This window comes from Scyliorhinus canicula, chromosome 1, assembly GCF_902713615.1.
Source record: "Scyliorhinus canicula chromosome 1, sScyCan1.1, whole genome shotgun sequence".
Taxonomy (NCBI): domain Eukaryota; kingdom Metazoa; phylum Chordata; class Chondrichthyes; order Carcharhiniformes; family Scyliorhinidae; genus Scyliorhinus; species Scyliorhinus canicula.
The window spans coordinates 292,507,677-292,529,889 of record NC_052146.1 but is presented as its reverse complement, the minus strand read 5'-3'; the positions used below and the strand labels follow the sequence as shown (position 1 = coordinate 292,529,889).

General features: G+C 44.9%; 1 protein-coding gene across 3 annotated transcripts; it reads right to left on the bottom strand.

Moving 5' to 3' along the window:
• Window positions 1-13,709: 13,709 nt before the first annotated feature.
• zbtb18 (zinc finger and BTB domain containing 18) lies at window positions 13,710-20,085 on the bottom strand. Of its 3 annotated transcripts, none has more exons than XM_038815346.1 (2): window positions 19,807-20,085; window positions 13,710-16,809 (listed from the first exon to the last, which is right to left on the bottom strand). In XM_038815346.1, the coding sequence occupies exon 2, from the start codon at window positions 16,793-16,795 to the stop codon at window positions 15,221-15,223; it is 1,575 nt and encodes a 524-aa protein (XP_038671274.1). In that variant the 5' UTR covers window positions 16,796-16,809; window positions 19,807-20,085; the 3' UTR covers window positions 13,710-15,220. The 3 variants fall into 3 exon arrangements, with proteins under 3 accessions (XP_038671274.1, XP_038671279.1, XP_038671286.1); XM_038815351.1 differs by lacking the exon at window positions 19,807-20,085 and adding an exon at window positions 17,455-17,686; XM_038815358.1 differs by lacking the exon at window positions 19,807-20,085 and adding an exon at window positions 17,077-17,406.
• Between the last annotated feature and the right edge of the window lie 2,128 nt (window positions 20,086-22,213).

The window sequence follows — 22,213 nt, the reverse complement described above, 5'->3', positions numbered from 1 at the left end:
GAGAATGTGATGGAGCAGCACGGTGGCACAGTGGTTAGCGCTGCTGCCTCACAGCGCCGAGATCCCAGGTTCGATTCTGGGTCACTGTCCGTGTGGAGTTTGCACATTCTCCCCATGTCTGCGTGGGTTTCGCCCCCACAACCTAAAAGATGTGCAGAGTAGGTGGATTGGCCACGCTAAATTGCCCCTTAATTGAAAAGCAATGAATTGGGTACTCTAAATTTATAAAAAAAAAGAGAATATGACTAATTCTCTCAGCTCACAGCCTTGTGCATGAACTGTTATGAACAAGTACTTAAGAAACTGTGCACAAATCCTCAGTAACTAGTTGCTGATCAGTCCTTTGCATCGGCAAAGTTACCTGATCTGGCAAGATTTGTGGTGTTGGTTCAACATAGAATTAACCCCCACCAACACACCCCACCACCACCACCCACAAGACAAGGTTCATACATACATAGATACATACATAGAACATACAGTGCAGAAGTCCCTTAAAGTTACATCTAGCAGAGGCCAATTTTCCACTTGTCGATCCTGTCTATCTAAAGTTATAAAAAGCTCTCAATTTTTCTTGGATTGCTTTTGTCACAATGACACTGCTTTCAGTATCAATTTTCCAGAATAATTGAGTACAGAGAGATATTTCAGAGGGCGGCACGGTATCACAGTGGTCAGCACAGTTGCTTCACAGCGCCAAGGTCCCGGGTTGGATTCCCGGCTCGGGTCGCTGTCTGTGTGGAGTCTGCAGGTTCTCCCCGTGTCTGCGAGGGTTTCCTCCGGGTGCTTCGGTTTCCCCCCACAAGTCCTGAAAGACGTGCTGTTAGATGAATCGGACATTCTGAATTGTCCCTCTGTTTACCCGAAAAAATGCTGTAGTGTGGTGAATCGGGGCTTTTCACAGTAACTTCATTGCAGTGTTAATGTAAGCCTACTCGTGACAATAAAGATTATTATTATTACTATATCTCTGAAAGCTGGGTCCGGTTCCCCACTCTCCACACATGGCCATTGCTGTGTGGCGCAAACATTGTTTAATCATAGACTAGTAGCGGTGTCTAGGTGATAAATATTAACACTTGGTTGTTAATGTTTTAAGATGAACTTTTCTTTTAAAATCATTGTTTCCTGCTGTGGAACTCTAATGATGTTGATTTAAAGCAAAAAAAGGACAAACTTTACAAAGACATGAAGGAATCATCTTGATTTCCCATACATACATACATTCATACATAAAGCACAGGAGTTGGCAAATTAATCCCGTCTGTCAATGGGTGCATGGCATAATTATCTTAACTTCAATACTGCTGATTTTGATTCCAGGTTTTATCCTTCTCGAGTTAGTCCTCTGGATCTGTGATTAAAGCCAAGTATTATCAAATTGCTGTCTCTAGGTGGCAGAGCAGCACACATTATGAATAGGTTTCTGTATCAGTTTAATTAAGTATATATGTGGTTTGTGAAAGAGGGTTGTGGGATCATTAGAATATAAAAGGGAAGGTACTTTTTAAAGAGGAAAAGTATCCAGTCACACATCAGTGTTTGGTAGTAACAATAGAGCTGTTCAACTTTACTCCTGTCACTGAGTTGGAAGGTTGTCGGTTCAAGCCCCACTCGACACTTGAGTGCATAAACGTGGCCTCCACTTTGCTGCACTAATGGGGGAATGCTGCCTTGTCGGAGATGCTTTTTTTTTGTTGAGACGATAAACCGCAGTCCTCCCTGTCTCAGAGGGGCATAAACATCTCACGGTGTTCTATTGAAGAAATACAAGAGCACAGTGGTTAGCACATTTGCTTCACAGCTCCAGGGTCCCAGGTTCGATTCCCGGCTTGGGTCACTGCCTGTGCGGAGTCTGCACGTTCTCCCCGTGTGTGCGTGGGTTTCCTCCGGTTTCCTCCCACAGTCCAAAGATGTGCAGGTTAGGTGGATTGGCCATGTTAAATTGGCCCTTAGTGTCCAAAATTGCCCTTAGTGTTGGGTGGGGTTACTGGGTTATGGTGATAGGGTGGAGGTATGGGGTTGGGTAGGGTGCTCTTTCAAGACCGCTGCAGACTCGATGGGCCGAATGGCCTCCTTCTGTACTGTAAATTCTATGAAATCTATAGGGGACACCCTCTTCCCAGGGTGTCCTCGGCAATATTTATTCCAACATCAGTAGAGCCAGATTGTCCGATCGCTATTACATTGCTGCGTGTGAAATCTTGCTGCGCGCAAATCTACCGGTCCCGCTGACGGCAGGTCCCCTGGTGCACGGAGGGTCCGGACAATGGGAAAACCATTGACAGCAGCGGGAGACCAGAAGATCCCGCGATCGGCTGACGGTGGGTCACCTCCACCATCGCTAAACACACTTCAGAGGGACCAGAGTACCCCCCACCCAGTGACTATACGTCAGCAGCACCTCATTGGCTGCAAAGCACTTTGCAAATGTTCTGAGGTCAGGAAAGCTACTATTGAAACATGAATTCCTTCATTCATTCCTTTGCAACCTCACCCCAATAGCCTGTTAATATCATATAATAATAGTCACTTGGGTGAGTAGCCACAGTGTTGCTGATGCCTTTGGATCTGTATCCCTCCCAAGAGTTGGACCCTGGGATGCCTGGGGAGGGCAACATGGAGCAAAAAGAAAAAGATAAGTTTAAATGCTTTTACAAAAAAGGTGCAGAAATATGTGGCATGAATAACCACTGCACCATTTGCATTTAAAATGATGCGTTTATCGGAAATATTTTCCTACAATAATGTTTCCGACTGGACAGCATTAAGTGATTGGTGAAAATGGAAAAGTAAAGGCAGCACGGTGGCGCAGTGGTTAGCATTGCTGCCTCACGGCACCGAGGTCCCAGGTTCGATCCCGGCTCTGGGTCACTGTCCGTGTGGAGTTTGCACATTCTCCTCGTGTTTGCGTGGGTTTTGCCCCCACAACCCAAAGATGTGCAGGGTAGGTGGATTGGCCACGCTAAATTGCCCCTTAATTGGAAAAATGGATTGGGGACTCTAAATTTATAAAAGGAAAAAAAACAGAAAATGGAAAAGTTCTTAAAAATGCATTTGCTCAAGGCAGGGTTAAAAAGCCTGGATTAATTCCAGTAAATAAAGGGTTTTATTAGAGCAAAGGAGATCTCTCAGACCTTTCTCTGGATGATGCCAATCAACAGCACTAGCACGCTTATTTGATCTTTCTCTATCCGGTATAATGGTCCATTATTCACCCCTTGTTATGTTTTCCATAGCGTACCTCTGTCTGGGCAATTTCATTGCCTTGTAGGAAATGTTCAAGCTCCCATTTGTCACAGTGAGGGTGAAGCTGACTTTCGAGCCCTTGGAGTGACATAAAACCTGTTAAAGCCAGAATTGGAGAGTTTCAGGGTGAACACTGAAACCGAGTGAGAAACTGAAGGATAGGAAATGAGTACTCATTAAAGGTGTTATGTCAGTGTTAGGAGTTAAGAGCACTGAAGAGGTGTCTCATTAAAGTTGTTTTTAAGTTACATAAATGTCCTGTATCCAGAAACTCACAGGTAGGATCGAAAGGGGGAAACTTAGGAATTGCAAAGATAGTTTACATTAAAGACGTACGCAAGCAAAAACAAATAAATATAGATGAAAAAGTCATCCAAAAAATGTACCCAAAGGCCCTCCCCCGATGCACCGCCTCCGATGGAACAAGTTCCTGATGTCGCGGTTGACTCATGGTCTCAGCGCTCATAAATCCGGCGTGGCGGCTGCAGACTGTGTCCAGAGCTGCCAAGAGTCGGGCGGGAGGCATGCTGCTGGCTGGGGGGGGGGGGGTACGGCGAGGGCTGGGGGACCGGTGGGGGGGGGGTGGCGTGGGGGTGTCCAGGGGGACACAATCTGGCAGGTCAGGTCTGCGCACGGCGAGCTCCATGTTGTACAGCGTGACCATTGGAGGTCGCCAATGCGTGGCCTAGGACCCGGCAATTCTCCAGGCGTTTATATAATAATAATAATCTTTATTGTCACCAGTAGGCTTACATTAACACTGCAATGAAGTTACTGTGAAAAGCCCCTAGTCGCCACATTCTGGCGCCTGTTCGGGTACACAGAGGGAGAATTCAGAATGTCCAATTCACCTAACAAGCACGTCTTTCGGGCCCTGTGGGAGGAAACCGGAGCACCCGGAGGAAACCCACGCAGACACGGGGAGAACGTGCAGACTCCACACAGACAGTGATCCAAGCGGAGAGCTGAGAGTCGAACCAGGGACCCTGGAGCTGTGAAGCAACAGTGCTACCCACTGTGCTACAGTGCTGCCCATCGGGGAGGCCGTGCGTTTTACATGGTGTGGCTGCTAGCCCCTTCACAGATGCTGCCAACCGTGCTGTTTAGTAATGTTAGTTCAGAACACCTCCTCTGCTTTTCTTCAACTACTGCTCTGGCGTCTTTGACGTTCACCTAAGCAGGCAGATGGGGCCTCAGTTTAACATCTCATACAGAAGACAGCAGCTGTAATGATGCTGCATTCTGTCAATTGGGTCGACCTGCATTTTGAGCTCAAATGCCTTGGTGGGACTTGAACCTACTGTGACCCAAGCTACCGCAGACCTAAATTGACAGAGTTGCAAGAAATCATGGAAGAAACTGGGCTTTTCATCTCAAGAGATGATCTAATATAATCTATCAGATTGTCTGGGTTTTCGAAAAAAGATATTCTGGAATATTACATTAAATAAAGCCATGGGAGTAGAACAAGCTAGTTCAAACTCATAAAACAAACTTTAGGATCAATATCAGGAAATTCCCCTTGGCATAATGGATCTTACGGCTTCTGCGATGGAACCACCCCCTGGAATAATTCAAGAACCAATTGGATATAACCTATTTGGGGATTTCTCTGTGTGGCCGTCCTCATTGTGTGACCTCAGTGTGATTGGCCACACGGTGTTGTGGGCAAGGAAGGACATCTGCATTGATGTAGATGGCAGTTTGCAATTTGAAAGGTACCTTACCGTCCCTTTGAATTACAAGGAACTTGGTGATGTAGCTAAACAATTGATCACACACTACTTATCCTTAATTATTTTTTCATTCATTCATAGGATGTGGGCCTTGCTGTCTGGGGCCAGCATTTGTTGCCCATCCCTAATTGCCCTTGAACTGAGCGGCTTCCTCGGCCATTTTAAGAGTCAACCACGTTGCTGTGGTTGTGGAGCGACACGTAGATCAGACCAGCAATTGGGTTTTTATTGACAATAGACCATGGTCGTCATTAGATTTTTAATTCCAGTTTTCCATTTAATTCAAATTCCACCACCTGCCTGTTAGGTATCGAAGCTAAGTTTCCAGGGCATTACCCTGATCTCGGGATTACTAGCCCAGTGACAAGACCACCTCACTATCCAGCCATCACTACTGAAAAGAGGCTTAACAATTTTTAAATAAAGCTGTTGGACAATTCTCTGCGTGTTCTTATTTTTGTAACATTCAGTATTTGAAAATTGCTGGAGAATGCCTCAGAGATACGCTGGGCCGACCAATCATCCAGACATAAATGTACATCACGCAACTATATGCAAGATGAAACTAGAATTTTATGATGTTTGGGGAAGAATAAAGCACTGCTGCAACATAAAGATAAATCAGTATAGTGTTTTGTGTTGCTTTCTTCTCTCTGAACTACAAGGTGACAGCATAATTTGTAGAAAAGGGTCATTATGCCCAATAAGCATTTCTATTTTTGTATCATCTCAACATTACCTTTCTATCTTGTCACTTTGTCTTTCTTCCCAAGAGCTACATGTATACGTTTACAGAGGTGTCACATCTTTGAACCTTTTTAAACTTAAGCTTAAAGAATATTTGGCTGCACAGGCCGAGGCAGTGGCACCTGGTGAATTGAACTTGCAGAATGCCAGCACAGACATGGTGGGCTGAATGGCCTTCTGTGAGGTAACCGTCCTGTGATTCAATGATGTCCGGTGATGCACCATCAATTGGACTCGAGTCGTAGTGAAGTTCCAAACAACAGGCTTTAATACGCCAGATGTGAGCCCAGCTGTGGTCGTACAGAGAAAGGCCGACTGCCAGCCAGCACGAGCTCTTATACCCCGCCTTGTAGGTGGACCTACCAACCTCTCAGCCAATCGGTGGGGCGTCACATGACCAGCCACAACCAATTGGCAGAGAGGCACATGACTTGCCTGGGCCAATGGGCAGCGAGGCTGCTGTACCAATGGCAGCTTGGTTCTTTGGTAATATGATCTCTCTAGCCATACTACCACATCCGGATTTGCCAACACATCCTGTTCACCCATCACCCCCACTGTGCTCACCGACCTCAATTGGCTCCTGGTCTCACAATGCCTTCATTTTTAAATTCTCATGAAAATAAAAGCAAAATACTGCAGATGCTGGAAAAGCGCAGCCAGTCTGACAGACCTGAGCAGAGAGAAACAGAGTTAACATTTTGAGTCCGTATCTTTGGACTTGAGAAGTTAACTTTATTTTCTCTACCCACAGATGTTGCCAGACCAGCAACGTTTTTCCACCATTTCCTGTTTGCCCTTGTGGTAAATTTAAAAAAAAAAATTTAGACTACCCAATTCATTTTTTCCAATTAAGGGGCAATTTAGTGTGGCCAATTCACCTAGCCTGCGCATCTTTGGGTTGTGGGGGCGAAACCCAAGCAGACACGGGGAGAATGTGCAAACTCCACACAGACAGTGACCCAGAGCCGGGATCGAACCTGGGACCTCAGAGCCGTGAGGCAGCAGTGCTAACCACTTCGCCCACCGTGCTGCCTCCTGGTAAAATTCTCATTGTTATTTTCAAATCTCTCCTTGGCCTCGTTCCCTCCTGAAACTTTAACCCTTTCACTCCTACAACGCCTGAGCCCTAAACTCGTGAACTCCTTGCCTAAGCCTGGCTAACCCTTCTAGATTCTACTCCTTTAAAACTTCCCTCTCAGACCAGGTTTTTGGTCATCTGTCATAATATCCCATTCTGAGTCTTGGTGCCAAATGTTAATTGATAATACTTCTGTGGAGCATCTCAGAACATAGAATTTACAGTGCAGAAGGAGGCCATTTGGCCCATCGAGTCTGCACCAGCCCTTGGAAAGAGTACCCCACTTAAGCCCCACGCCTCCAGCCTATCCCCGGAACCCAGTAACCCCACCTAACCATTTTTGGACACTAAGGGCAATTTAGCATTGCCAATCCACCTAACCTGCACACCTTTGGACTGTGGGAGGAAACCAGAGCTCCCGAAGGAAACCCACGCAGACACGGGGAGAACATGCAGACTCCGCACAGACAGTGACCCAAGGCTGGAATCGAACCTAGGACCTTTGCGCTGCGAAGCCACCGTGTTACCCACTGTGCTACTGTGCTGCCCCCTGTCTTGGGATGTTTTTACAATGTTAAAGGTGCTGGAACAATGCAAGTTCATGTCATTGACTACTAAAGATTTCAGTAGAACAGATTTAATTGGTAGCACTAATTTATCTCATGAAGCAGTGAAGCTGGGTATGATAAAATATCACATTTGCTCCAACAGGCAATACAAATACAGCACAGCTGGCAAAAGAGTACATCTAGCATAGGAACACAGTTAGAAAGGACTTCTTTGGGGAGAAAAATTGAGTTTGAGATCACAGTTCCAGATTTCTATGTGTGCTTGCAGCTATACAATGCACAATATTCTCCTTGCCATTTCTTTGATAATCAATCTTTGCTACAAGGGAACCCACGGCAGTTGACTGAGATGGTGCGAGACAAGGACTTCTCTACACTCAATGTTGATCCATTGCTGGCTAAACAGACCAAGAGAGATTTCTCTTTTTTTTAACCTTCTCTTAACGGAGGAATATCTCAAATACCTTTCAGTGATGCATCTTGCATCCTGGACAGACATCATAGAATCCAGGACAGACAACATATAGGATTCAGCAATCTACAGCAATGAATCTGGGGACGGATAATACCTGGAGTTCACACATTTCTGTGAAGTTAAAAAACAATCACCTGTTTGGTTTTGGTTGCTTTCTGTAACTTTGCTAATGCTGATTTACCAGTGTAATGAATAGCTTTGTTAACTATTTGCTGCAATAATACTTCCCTGCTCTTGAAGGCTGGTTTTACGGATGCACTTAGCTGTCTGTGGCTTTTTTCATTTGTAAGCCTAGAGTGAGTGGCAATAGGTTATTCGACGCTGGCGAGTTTCACAGTCCAAGCCTGATCCTATTTTCATTCATCGGTAATACACAACATTTCCAGTAAGGCCCCTGGATCATAATTAGGAGAAAATTGATTTTATTCTTTCCCACACCTGGAGGTGCTGCATCTAAAAGCAACTCTCCCAAATTTGGGATCTTCTAGTTGGAAAGATTAGGTGGATTGGTCACGCTAAATTGCCCGTAGTGTCCAAAAATGTTAGGTGGGGTTACTGGGGATAGGATGGAGGTGTGGACTTAGGTAAGGTGCTCTTTCAGGGGCCGGTGTAGACTCGATGCGCCGAATGGCCTTCTGCACTGTAAATTCTATGATATCTATGAAATGGCCCATAAAGGCACTAACTAGGGAGATTCAAATAGTCCTCAAAAACTATTCTTAAAGTAGAGACAAATTTTATTTACAGTCGAATTATCCAATATTTAAAGTTTGTCAGTTCACTAATAAATACTCTCACAAGTACTTAGGTTAGAAATAATGACACGTTGACATTTCTGCCACATTAGCTAAAGGAGTCTTAATTTTTGTGATCTCTTTATTTTGGAAGGTATTGATTCATACTAGAGAATGGTTCCACATGATGCGGAAGCCTACAGTACCATGGACCTTGATATGGTAAAATACCTAGTGGATCAGTCACTCTCTCTGTGCCTGCATTGTGAGATACCATCAGTCTATCGTGTAGTTTGCTTTTAAGTCCTAATTTTATCTGCTGGAAACCACACTTTAGCATCTTTTCAGTTGTATGACTTCCTCACTGTTATCACAGTGTTTCTCTTGTTAACATCTGGTGGGTGAATTCGCAATAGAATCTCCTTTTGGAAGAATCCCAGTTGTGGCTAAACATTATAAACAGACACATTTAAAGTGTCGCAATTTTTTTTTGTTTTTAATCATAAGGAAGGAAGCCGCTCAGCCCCTCGTGTCTGTGTGAGCTACTCTTGCAGCCTGATCACATCTTAGGAACATGGCTCGGTTTCCTTCCCCGCCCCATTCTCTCTATTTATAAAAGTACTTTATGGTCCACACATCCTCTTCCAGCTGGATAAGCAGGGTGATCTGGAGCTTCGGACTTCCACCCAGGCAGCTACTCTGCGATTGGCTGGCAGAAGGTGCAAGTCAAGCACAACAAACCAGAAGATGTCAGCAATCCATCTGGCAGACTGCCTGGGAGAATTAGATTAAAAAAACACAGTTCAAGAAATGGAGTCAGATGAGATTGAGTGACAGGCAGTTGGGTCAGAATGTTTATGGTTTACAGTTGAATAAATCTGACAAATGGTTCTTCATTCCTATTGAGGATTTAATCTCAATACTGAACCAACTGTTTAAATTGGAGAAAGTGCCATTTTTAACTTGGCCTTACTGCATCGAACATACATTTATACCCAGGGATGAACGCGTCTATAATCTAGGGTGGGGAAAGTTTGGAACTCATTTCCAGCAAATAGCAATCGATGCTAGATCAATGATTACATTTTTTTTTAAAACACCCAATTCATATTTTTCCGATTAAGGGGCAATTTAACGTGGCCAATCCACCTACTCTGCACATCTTTGGTTTGTGGGGGCGAAACCCACGCAAACACAGGGAGAATGTGCAAACGCCACACGGACAGTGACCCAGAGCTGGGATCGAACTTGGGACCTCGGCGCCATGAGGCCGCAGTGCTAACCACTGCGCCACCGTGCTGCCCTCAATTATTAAATCTAAAATGGAGATTGATCAATTGTTAATAAAAGGTATTAAGGGATATGGGGCAACGGCAAATTTATGGAGTTAAGTTGCACTTCAGGCATGTCCAGCAGAACAAGCTATTCACTGTGTTTCCTCCAGTACAGCAGTGGCTACGATTCAAAAGTAAATCATTGGCTGTGAAATACTTTAGAATGTCCTAAATTCACCAAAGGCTCTACACAAATGCAAGTTCTTTCCTGATGGTCGAAACAAGTGTTTCAGCGCCACTACCCATTACCCAGAAACTAGAGAACCATTAAAATTCCAACACAAAAGTATTCAGCATTTTCCCCAAAATGTTTGGCAGGTTTATTGTAATTTGACCCATGAAATGCAATTCAGTAAAGATAGAAAATTTTAAAACCGTGTTTATAATAAATCTGGAGGCTAAAACAGCACAATCTTCGTGCTAAATACTACCGTCTTCAAAACGGTTAACAAGCAAGGATAATTCAGTCGACTGCATCAATAGATGTCATTTATGTTCGTCAAAATGTTACTTCTTTATTCAAAAGGAATTCACACACCAAGTTGGAATTCAGAAAATATTGGTGGCTAAAAAAGATAGTACCAAGAAACTGCACCATTGTTACAAAAATAGTATCCTGATATTGTTCTAAAACGTTCTGGGTTTCAGCAGTTTGATGACCCTTTGCATCAGCGCCGTTAAGGTGACGGAAAGCAATGTTAATAGGCAGAATATTTTAACTCAACCACACTGACTGAGTGGGGCATGGTTAAAAATTACCGTAGCTGCATCCTTGGCAGGCTGGAGCCATTATGGCTGCACTTTCTTTTTAGTGAAATTCTGATATTCTCCTATTTACATCACGCTACAGAGCGTTTTCTTTTTGCTGCTTCTATGTGATCTGTCATGTTAAACTAACCTCCATTATCCCAAAGAGGAGAAAAAGACATTTCCGTCTCAAAGAATGCTCCCAAACCAAACCCAAGTCTTCTGGTTGTTCCTTTGACAACCCAGCTGAAGAAGAATATTGACGTGCTTTCTTTTTTGAATTATCCTCTCCTTCCAAAACCCCATCTGCAGAGCCTCGATCCTTTCACCCGCTCTCTTCGTTACGATGCCTTCTTTTTCTCCTCTGCTGCATCACCGTCAAGGTTTCAGTGGCGTCCACCTTATGAAATACCAAACCTTCACTGCATGGGGTGTCACCTACAAATACACTTTTCAAGGAAGAATGAATCTCACATGCAGCTCAGAGTATGAATCTCATACAGCTCAGAATATGAATCATGTCACCGACTCAAACTGATGAGTAGGAATTTAAAAGTACTTCTCTCTCCCTGTCACCACCATCCACCCCATACCAAGAAAGCTAGCTTGAAAATACTCATAATGGTACAAGGACTTTGCTGTAGTCTTCAGTTTTTGTCTGCCCCTCCCAGGGATGGTACATTGGAACAATTAGTTTTGCAATGATTGCAGTGCCAGAAAGGAGCCCCCCCCCCCCCCCCCCCCCCAAAGCATGCGTATACACTTCCAGCAGCTCAAAGACGCACTGGCCTGGATACTTTTGCTTTCATTTCCCAAATTACTGCGTGCACAGTGCATTCCGCCTTTTTGCTTATTAAGAAAATATAAAAAGCTGTCACGCAATTATACACCACCCACAATGTTTACAAACTGCAATTTGGGTTTTTTGTGGAAAGCTATCAATTCAGAAGGTAACCTCCAGCATTTACATAATATTCTGCATAGTTTTAATTACTACAAATCACAAGTGCCCAGTAGAAAGATGGGCGGGTGGGGAGGAGAAGGAAAATAAAATGTAACATTCAATCTTTTTTTCTTATTCCTGTCATCATCTCTTCTGCAAACAACTCAAGTCAATTCAGAAAACGTCAGATGTCAATATAATCACAATAAAATTGAACAGCTCTATTCAGGGACTGAATTACAATGCAGTGTGCCACTGAATTTGTATAATGAATTAAAATATGGCAATTTATAGAAGAATAGAACCTTCAAAGTTTAATCATTAAAAAATGGTTCTTTGTGTTTTGAACCCTCATGGCAGTTAAAGTATATGAGTTTGTCTTTCTAATAATTAGTTGGATCACGTTGCTTTATCACAAGAAGTTTCATCTTATTTCCCAATACTGGAGTGCAACAGGATTACACATTGCTTCAGATTACAACTTTGTTCTGCTTGATGTTTCCCATTATTCAGATTTCTGTTCCTCGTCTCTCCTGCACTCGGTTAGGAAGTCAGGAGTTTTTTTGTTGTTGTTGAAAGCGGCAAAAATCAGGCGACGTGTTTGATTTGAACTTTTTAATTTTTTGAAAAAGCTAAAAGGGGACAAAAAAAAAAGTTTCTGTTGGAACAGCAGCTACGAATTCAAACTGGTCAAGTGCAGAGTTCCAGTATGTCGTGCCCACTACCCTTCGGCACAGCCAAATGTTTAACCAGCTGCCCTTTTGGCCTGTTTTTTTTCCCCTCTTCCCAACAAAGGACAGATACAAATTACTGACCTAAATTTACAGGGGAGAGGAAAAAAAAATGCGGCATGGTTTCAGGGCAAATGCATGAATAGAACAGATGTTTAAACAGCCCTACTTCGAATATAAAGCTTTCCTGATTGTTCTGAATAATCCACAATGCTGGAAGATGTTATTTTAAGAATGTTTCCCCCCCCCCCGCAAATCATCATCATCATCTTTTTGTTAAACTGCAAAATTAAACAGGAAGGACCACTAGCATCCCTTTAGACGTTATTCACCCGACCCCATCCTCTCAGATTTGGGGGCCGCAGGCGTCGGGCAATCAGAAGCTCAGATGAGGGACATCTCTGGCAAAATTATAAACCAGAGGTGGTGGTACACTTCCCTCCAGCAGCGCATAATGTAATCCCTGCTGTATTTCAGCAAGTTCATAAACAGCATTTGTTAGCTACCGATTAACCCTTTCAGCACCGCTGGTCTTTTGTAGCTTTAGAAGGATTCTGTCCTCACAATAAAGTATTAATAATGATGTTCCACTCAACCTCGTTAGACTAAAGATACAACCGCAGAAAAGGTTTTTCAAATAATGAAATTGGTATAAGGAAATAGCATATTCACATTGGATGCGATTTTTTAATGGTTAAAATTACCTGGTGAAGGCCCATTCATGTGACAAACAATTTAACTGAATGAATGTTATATCTTCAGTGATTTAGAATTAAATATGTACGCACGCTGTTGTGTTTTAGCAACTTTGAAAAGTTCAGTTGAGGCGTGCGTACAAAAATAAAGTGGACAAATTAGTTGAAAGGGCATTGGAAGTCAAAAGAGCATCAGAAATTTAAATTATGGACTCAGAGGTGCAGAAATGATGCCATGATGTACCAAGAATGCATTTGTTCAACAGAAAGAAAAACAACTAACAGCATTTTCAATTTACATAATTTATTGCAGTTAGCACACAATTTAAAAATTCCACCAACAGCACATCAAGGTACAAAACTAAACAGCATCATAATTTACTCCCCCCCCCCCCCCCCCCCACCCCCTCGTTCTGAAAAATAAAAACAGACTATGATTGTCAAGGCTAACGTCAGTCTAAATCCAGGTTTTAAAAAAAGGGTAGAATGTGGGAGGGGGGGGGGGGATTGGGGAAAAATGACAAAAATAAATCTAATAAAAAAGGTCATTTGTAAGGAAGGAAAAAGGAATTGAGAGTCATACTCACAAATACCACAAAGAAATTGAACGTGGGAAACCAAGGAAGCTGTTCATTTTAAAGACACTGATTGTCTTATCTAAACATTTCTTTTTTTTTTAAATCTACAGTTCAACATACTTTAGACATTTAAATTCTCCAAGTAACTAGCAGAATTACAGAATCTTAGAGGCCATTTCACAGCTTTAAAACAATGCCAAGAGCCAAAACAAAAACTAATTTGACCCATTTTTAAGAAAAACAATTCAGCAATACACAATCTAGTTTTCCATTAATAATCATATTGCCTTTTATGCACAAAAATAAGCTATGTTTACAGTAGTTAAGGCGGTCAAGTAAAAATTAAAACATAAAACTCACAAAAAGGGGGGAAACGGCCACGTTTCCGTGCTGCTCCCATAGACCTTATTGCGAGTGCAAGACAGGAAAACAAACACTGTGCAAAACACTTGCCATATGTGTTGTTCATTAAAACCACACACATACCAAGCAGTACCTTCAGCTGCTTGATTACACAATATAACGAACCCCCTTCTTCAAAGCTGGGTTCACGATTCCTTCCCCCTGACCTCCCCCCCCCCCCCCAACCCCAACATGGCCAAAGTAATCAAATGATTTCCAAAAACCATCATCAATTCTGTTCACATAAAAGCAGGGAACTTCAACTGGAATTTGTGCTGTAATAGATACAAGAACACAGGCGACTGGAAAAGATGCTTTACACGTCGAAACTGCATAGCAGTGCATTTAAAAAAATAATTAAATCGCTGCGCAACACCAGTGACATTTCTCACGGCGCTACCGCACTTTAAGAAAAAAAAAATGCATCTCAGGAAAATAATATTTCTTTCACCAATTAAATAAAAACTTAAGTTACACACTTTGCCAAGTTCATAGAATTGCAAAAAGAACCCCAAAACATCTGATAAAACTCATGCATGTTCTATAGCCTCAATATTTACTTTCAGAAGACCCGACTAAGAGCATAAAGACAATTCATCAGGTTTGTTAAATCCATTCAATGCAGTAGGATGTACAGTAATATAATTCACATTTTAAACATACAGTTTAATTTGCCTGAAAATCCCATACATTTAGAATCTAAGTTACATCAAGTTTCTGGTTAAGATTAAACAGGGTAAAGAACCATTCATCTGCAAATGCATATTCCTAGGCATCTGGAAAAGAAATTCATAATTATCTTGTTTACAGCATTGTACAAAATGTTAATATCCAGAAATTGTGCAACATTAAAATATTAACACGATCAATGAAAACCTTAAGGAGTTAATGGTTCATTGTTAAATATTTCAACAACAAAACCTTGTAAGCTGTACAGCAGCATCCTTTGCAGTGAACTCAACAACTGCAGGAGCGCATTTGAAAAGAAAATTAGAGTATTTATTAAATAAGTGTTGAATTTAATAGTTAATTCTTTTTTACCTTACGTTGCATTATGAATCACAATCTCATTTTTGTAGATTATGCGTTGTGACAAATAATATTTACGGCTATTATTTCACGGAGAGAATTCAGTACCCAACAGGCTATAGAAGAGATTACCAGAAACTTGATTTTTCAGACTGCTCGATAGCTAGACTTTATTTCCAGAGTTCTTGCGAGCTCTCTTCTATGGTCCAGTCTCGCATCGCAGGCAAATTAAGTGACTCTGTTTTAACAGAGAGTGTGTTTATCAGCTCACAGTGAAATTTTCGAATGTGTCTGTACAGGTCACCCGACTGCGTGAACCTGCGCTCACACCACTTGCATGCATGTGGCTTTTCCCGGGTGTGAACAACCGCGTGACGGCTCAAGTTGTGCGAATACTGGAAGCTCTTCCCACACTGAGTGCAAGTGTATGGCTTTTCACCTGAATGAGTTCGCTCGTGCCTTTTTAAGGTGTACATGCACGAAAAAGTCTTCCCGCACAGTGAGCAGGTGGGAACGTTGACATCAGTGGCAGGCTTGCTGCGGAGGCCATCCTGCTCTCGAAAGTGCGTGCTCAAATGGATCTGCAGAATGTGCGGACTAGGAAAGACTTTGTTACAGAGGGGGCACATGAAGATTTGACCGGCAGAACCAAGTATATTAGAGCAGTAAGGGAGCAAGCTGCTGTCCATGCCGGCTTCTATCTGGGTTCCATCATTCTCGGGGGTTATCATCTCATCGTCGCTGGCCCGATCCTCTCGGTCCATCTCGCTTGAAACAGAAGCTTCTCTCCTGGTGGACACGTGGAGTGAATCGTAACAAAGCCGGCTCATAGTTCCTGCACTGTCTTTCACTGTGCTACTTTGTTCCATATCAAAATCATTAGTGCTGCTGCCTTCCTCATCAGAAAACACTTCTTTCTCTACTTTAACCTGCACCAGGTTATTTCTGGAACCGTCCCCGTGTGGAGAGACATAAGGGTGGCCAGCGTTTTCTGCCCCTGACAGCCCGGACTTGACAGACAAATCCAGCACACAGTCAACATCTGCTGAGTCCTTAATGGAGTTGGCAGACCTTTGGGACAAAGGCCCTGTTGAGCTGCAGGGACTGGACACTGTTTTTCCAGCTGTTACTGCATGTGCCTCAATCTCCACGCCAGGCTGAGTGATGCCTGCTGAGTCAGAGGGCAATCTCATCCACATGTTCCCAGATTCAATAACTATGTCCCTTTTGCTCAACACAGCACTCGATTTTTCCTCTTCGGTTTCATCTTCCTCGCTCGCCAGTTCCCCCACTACGTGCGCGCTGCTCACCGAGGAAATTTCTCCTTTATCGGAACAGCTGGAGGCGTCCTCTTCTTTTTTGGTGCTGTCCGCTTCTGTCGTTGATTTTTCTTTCAGCTTCTTTTTGCAGACTTTCACTATGTCATACATGTGAAGGTAACTCGCAGCTGCAAGTACATCCTCAATAGGCAAATCTTTGAACTGGAGTTTTCCTTCATACATGAATTCAAGGAGGAGAGCGAAAGCTGGGGCTGTAACAATGTCGCTGTTCAGATGAACAATGTCCCTTTTGTCCAGCTGGTCCTTGTAAAAGAGGTGGAAATACATGCTGCATGAAGCAAGCACAGCACGATGAGCTCGAAACTGGGCATCTCCAACCAAGACAGTGCAATCACAAAGGAAACCTTGATGCCTTTGCTCACTCAGACACTGGAGCAAATGTCTGCTGTGGTCTGGGAACTCCATACTCTCTTCATAACCTGTAGCAGAGAAGGGGGAAAAAAAGTTTGTTAACATTTACAGAAATTGATCAAACAGAAATAACAAAACCCCAAAGTGCTCTGCATTCTACAGATAGAAGTTAACACAATACAAAACAGCAAATTATTCTGTTGTTGCTCTAGTAGCGCATACAGGGGGGGGGGGGGGGGTGCAAGCACAAACTGCTCCAAGACTCAAAACTCAATCACATTAAGTGCCCTGTGTCCCCATCTCTAATCCTTAAAATGGCTAAAAATAAAGATTACATGATAGTCAGTAAGGTACTGTTGATCAAATTAGATGCCTAAAAGGACAGAGACAGGACGAAAACGAAGCTTATAAACATCTGATACAGATGACTATGGCCATATGGCAGCTGCTGCCCAGATAAAGAGATTAAAGAATGGAGTGCGATTACAGCTGTCTGGGCAATTCCACGCGTCGCAATCTGCGAATCCCAAATTAGTCACTATTACCACAACTCTAAGAAGAAGAAAATTAGCTTTGCACTCAGCAATGGATCTGTCAACTCTGAATAAAATAAACACAAATACTACCGTACAAAATTCCGAGCAAGATTTGCAAAAAAAAACAACAAAATATGAGGAGGGGAGGGATTCCCCCCTCCCTCACTCCCTCCCTACCTGCAACAGGAATAAAAACAGTTCAACTTCTCGTGACCAGTTTCCCCCAAATAATGGTGCGCTAAATCTTTGTGACTCCGGTCTGTCAAGTTTTAAGAAGCAGACTGAAGAGGGATGATACCGGCACACGGAGCAAGATCACACAAAAAACCCAGCAATGCCAGACTGTCAGCTGCTGTGACATCACTTCAAATGGAAATGCTACCTCCAGCTGTGCTGCTTTTTAATGCCATATGTTACTCGTGTCGTGTTTGCTGCTGCTGCCACCAATCTCACGTTTGAATACATTATCTGCTACAAAAAAAAGGAAAAAAATCTCTCTCTCTCCCCCCCCCCTTCCAAATAAAGTAACAGACAGTGCCCCCACCAACAAACCCCTTCCTCCTTCCCTCTCCTTTCCCTTTATTTTATTTATGTTGCCAAAAATATCCACTTCACTTGAAATGACACAAATAAACTGCGGCCGCAGAGCAGTGTGTGTGTGTCAGGGACAGGGGGAGAAAACGCTACAGGGCGACCTGTTCAATGTTGCTGCAGCAGCAACAGCAGCAGCGATCCTCAATGCATGGTGACGGCAGTCAGACCACAACACACATAGTGACACAGACAGGCAGACAGACACACACAGTGACACAGACAGACAGACACACACACACACAGTGACACAGACAGACAGACAGACACACACAGTGACACAGACAAACAAACACACACATACACAGTGACACGGACAGACACACACACAGTAATACAGACAGACACACACACACACAGTGCCACAGACAGACAGACACACACACAGTAACAGACAGACAGACACACAGTGACACAGACAGACAGACACACACACACACACAGTGACACAGACAGACACACACACACACAGTAACACAGACAGACACACACAGTGACACAGACAGACAGACACACACACAGTAACACAGACAGAGGGAGACACACAGACATACATAGACACGCACACAGTTACACAGACACACAGGCAGAGGGAGACACACAGGCAGACAGACACACACAGTGACACAGGCAGAGGGAGACACAGACAGACATAGACACACACACACACAGTGACACAGACACACAGGCAGAGGGAGACAGACATAGACACACACAGTGATACAGACACAGGCAGAGGGAGACACACAGGCAGACAGACACACACAGTGACACAGACACAGGCAGAGGGAGACACACAGGCAGACAGACACACACAGTGACACAGACACAGGCAGAGGGAAGCACAGACATAGACACACACACAGTGACACAGACACAGGCAGAGGGAGACACAGACAGACATAGACACACACACACAGTGACACAGACACACAGGCAGAGGGAGACACACAGACAGACATAGACACACACAGTGACACAGACAGAGGGAGACACACAGACAGACACACACAGTGATACAGACACAGGCAGAGGGAGACACAGACAGACATAGACACACACGCAGACACAGGCAGAGGGAGACACACATAGACACACACAGTGACACAGACAGGCAGAGGGAGACACACACAGACATAGACACAGTGATACAGACACAGGCAGAGGGAGACACACAGACAGACAGGCACACACAGTGACACAGGCAGAGACACACACAGACAGAGACACACAGACACAGAGACACACACAGAAAGACACACAGACATAGACACAGAAAGAGACACACAGACATAGACACAGAAAGAGACACACAGACATAGACACACACACAGGTAGGCAGAGACAGACAGACATAGACACAGAAAGAGACACACAGACAAACATAGACACACAGTCAGGCAGACACAAATACGGGCAAAGACACACACAGACAGGCAGAGACACACACACACACAGACAGTGAGGGGGGTAAAATAAAGTCACAACAGGCTGCAGTCGCCACCACCAGCGCCTCTGGTCTGGCGTTGCACCGCCAGTGTGTGAATGGTTACCAGCAACAACGCGGCGCAACAACTGAGAGAGAAGGAAGGAAGGCAGGAAGGAGGGGTAATAAAAGAGTAACATTTTTTGAAACAGTGTAACTCCGCGCCGCTACTGGCAACATTGCCTCTGCCCTCCCCTTCCTCCAGCCGGAGTTGTTGAAAGAGGAAATCCAGGAGGATTGGATTCTCTGAGATACACACAGGAAGCAAGACACATTCAAAATGATAAGAAATGGGGGGTGGGGGGGACACTTTTCCTGCCTCGGGAACAGCGAGTGCAGAGGGGGAGGGGGTGCGCTGACTTTCAGGACTTCATGTGAGAGCCAGAGCAGGGCGCCGGGGACAAGTGTGCCCAGATGTTGGGAGCTGTTGCTACTCCGTGCTCTCTACCTACCTCGGCAGAGGAAGTGTGGCTGACATCATGTCTTCATTGAAGTCTTGGGCCGACCGCAAAAAAAAAACACACACACAAGCTCCGGGAATCGGGCCGGCCACCTCTGGAAAGCTGGGGAGAGGAGGGGAGGGTAAAAACCCCCCTCCACAAAGTCCGGGACCCGGCCAGCCAATGGGCTGGGAAAGCAGGCGGGGTTTCCGCTTGCAGGCGAGGTTGCTCCGGAGTCACCGTGAGCCAGCAAAAGGGGGAATTTGCGCGTCTTCGGACGCTGGTGTGTGTGTGTGTGTGTGTGAGTGCAGGGGGAGGGAGGCTGGATTGCATCTCGGGAGTTGTAGTCTTGCTGCATTCTGCCCAGCCCAGAGTCTGAAGTGTCAGTGATCCCCATGGCCCTGCCCTCCAGCCACTCACATCTCCAGACGCACAGAGAAGCTGCAGCAAAGACACAGAGTCCCCCAAGATTTGCAAAAGCGGGAGCCGAATTGAAATTCCTGCAAACTTCACCCAAAAAAAAGGGTCCAAACTTTTTGTTAAGGGGAAAAAAACTTTGCGTGCGACCCCCACTCCCGCGCAAGCTTGAATTAAAGATCCAGGGTTTGAGGATCTTTCAAATTATGAGATCACTGTAGAACAGAGAGAACAAGGCACAAAACACAGCTTCACCTGTTTGCAGATGATTTAAAATAGACCACTCCACTGCTGGAAGCTCACAATTGCAATCCATTTTCCTTTAGAAAATATACATTTTTGCAAAGTTTCCACACTTCCCCAATTTCAAATCTGTGGTGAATGTATAATTGCTACCATTCACCATTGTATTGCATTACATTGTATTGTATTATGTTGATACCCTTGTGGACTCTGCCTATGCTCCGCCCCCTCGGGGGAGGTATATAGATCTGCAGCCTGTATGCGGCACTCAGTACAGATCAGTCGCAGGCAGGCACAGATCTAGCTGATTAAAACCACTGTTCACTTCAACTCTTCGTCTCGTGTGAATTTAAAAAATTTTTTAGAGTACCCAATTCATTTTTTCCAATTAAGGGGCAATTTAGCGTGGCCAATCCACCTACCTTGCACATATTTGGGTTGTGGGGGCAAAACCCACGCAGACACGGGGAGAACGTACAAACTCCACACAGATAGTGACCCAGAGCCGGGATCGAACCTGGGACCTCAGCGCTGTCGTCTCATAGAACATAGAACAGTACAGCACAGAACAGGCCCTTCGGCCCTCAATGTTGTGCTGAGCCATGATCACCCTACTCAAACCCACATATCCACCCTATACCCGTAACCCAACAACCCCCCCCCTTAACCTTACATTTATTAGGACACTACGGGCAATTTAGCATGGCCAATCCACCTAACCCGCACATCTTTGGACTGTGGGAGGAAACCGGAGCACCCGGAGGAAACCCACGCACACAGGGGGAGGACGTGCAGACTCCACACAGACAGTGACCCAGCCGGGAATCGAACCTGGGACCCTGGAGCTGTGAAGCATTTATGCTAACCACCATGCTACCCTGCTGTCTCGTGTGAATTGATGGTCGCATCAATTTAATCAGCTAAGGTATCGCTATGGAAGCCGCCCTCAAACCTGTTCGACTGGAACTCGACCCACAGGCAGCTGAAGCCAAAGGAATCTTTTCGCACTGGTTCCGCTGTTTTGTGGCCCACCTCGCCGCTTCCTCCTCGCCCGCCGTCACCGAGGAACAGAAACTGAGTCTCCCCCACGTCCGGGTGAGCCACAGAATCTCCGTGCTGATCGAGGAAGCGACCACATACGCAGACGTGGTTGCAATCCTGAAAAGGCAGTACGTCAGGCCAGTGAACGAAGTGTTCGCGTGGCATCTCCTCACCACTCATCGTCAGCGCCCCGGGGAATCGCTGGAGGAATACCTACGTGACCTGAGGGTCGAAACTGCAATTACTAGGATGTCACGGCTTTGCAGCATATGGAACTCGCCATCCGGGACACCTATGTGGCTGGAGTCCGGTCCAACTATGTCAGGCAGCGTCTGCTCGAAAAGGGCGCCCTCGACCTAGAAGAGACGGTAAAACTATCCACCTCCTTAGAAGTAGCTTTCGAGAGCCTCAATGTTTTCCCCTCCGACCACGCGATTCCCTCGAGGACACCCGACCAGAGGGTGTCCCAGGCCTGTGCCGCGCGGCTGCCCGCCCAACCCGGGGGTCTGCCCTGCTATTTCTGCAGCCAGAACCAGCACCTCAGGCAGCGTTGCCCGGCTCGGAACGCAACCTGTAGTGACAGCGGCAAGAAAGGACACTTTGCCAAACTCTGCCTGGCCAGATCCAAAGCTCCTAAATCGCAGGCCCGACTTACAGACTCACAGGCCCGCAGACGCCGCAGCGTGGCTGCGAGCCTGCCGGTACCGCCCCCTTCGGA

What these genes read in the sequence shown, in the direction of transcription:
- zbtb18 (XM_038815346.1), bottom strand. Translation starts at nt 16,795, where the DNA reads ATGGAGTTCCCAGACCACAGCAGACATTTGCTCCAGTGTCTGAGTGAG.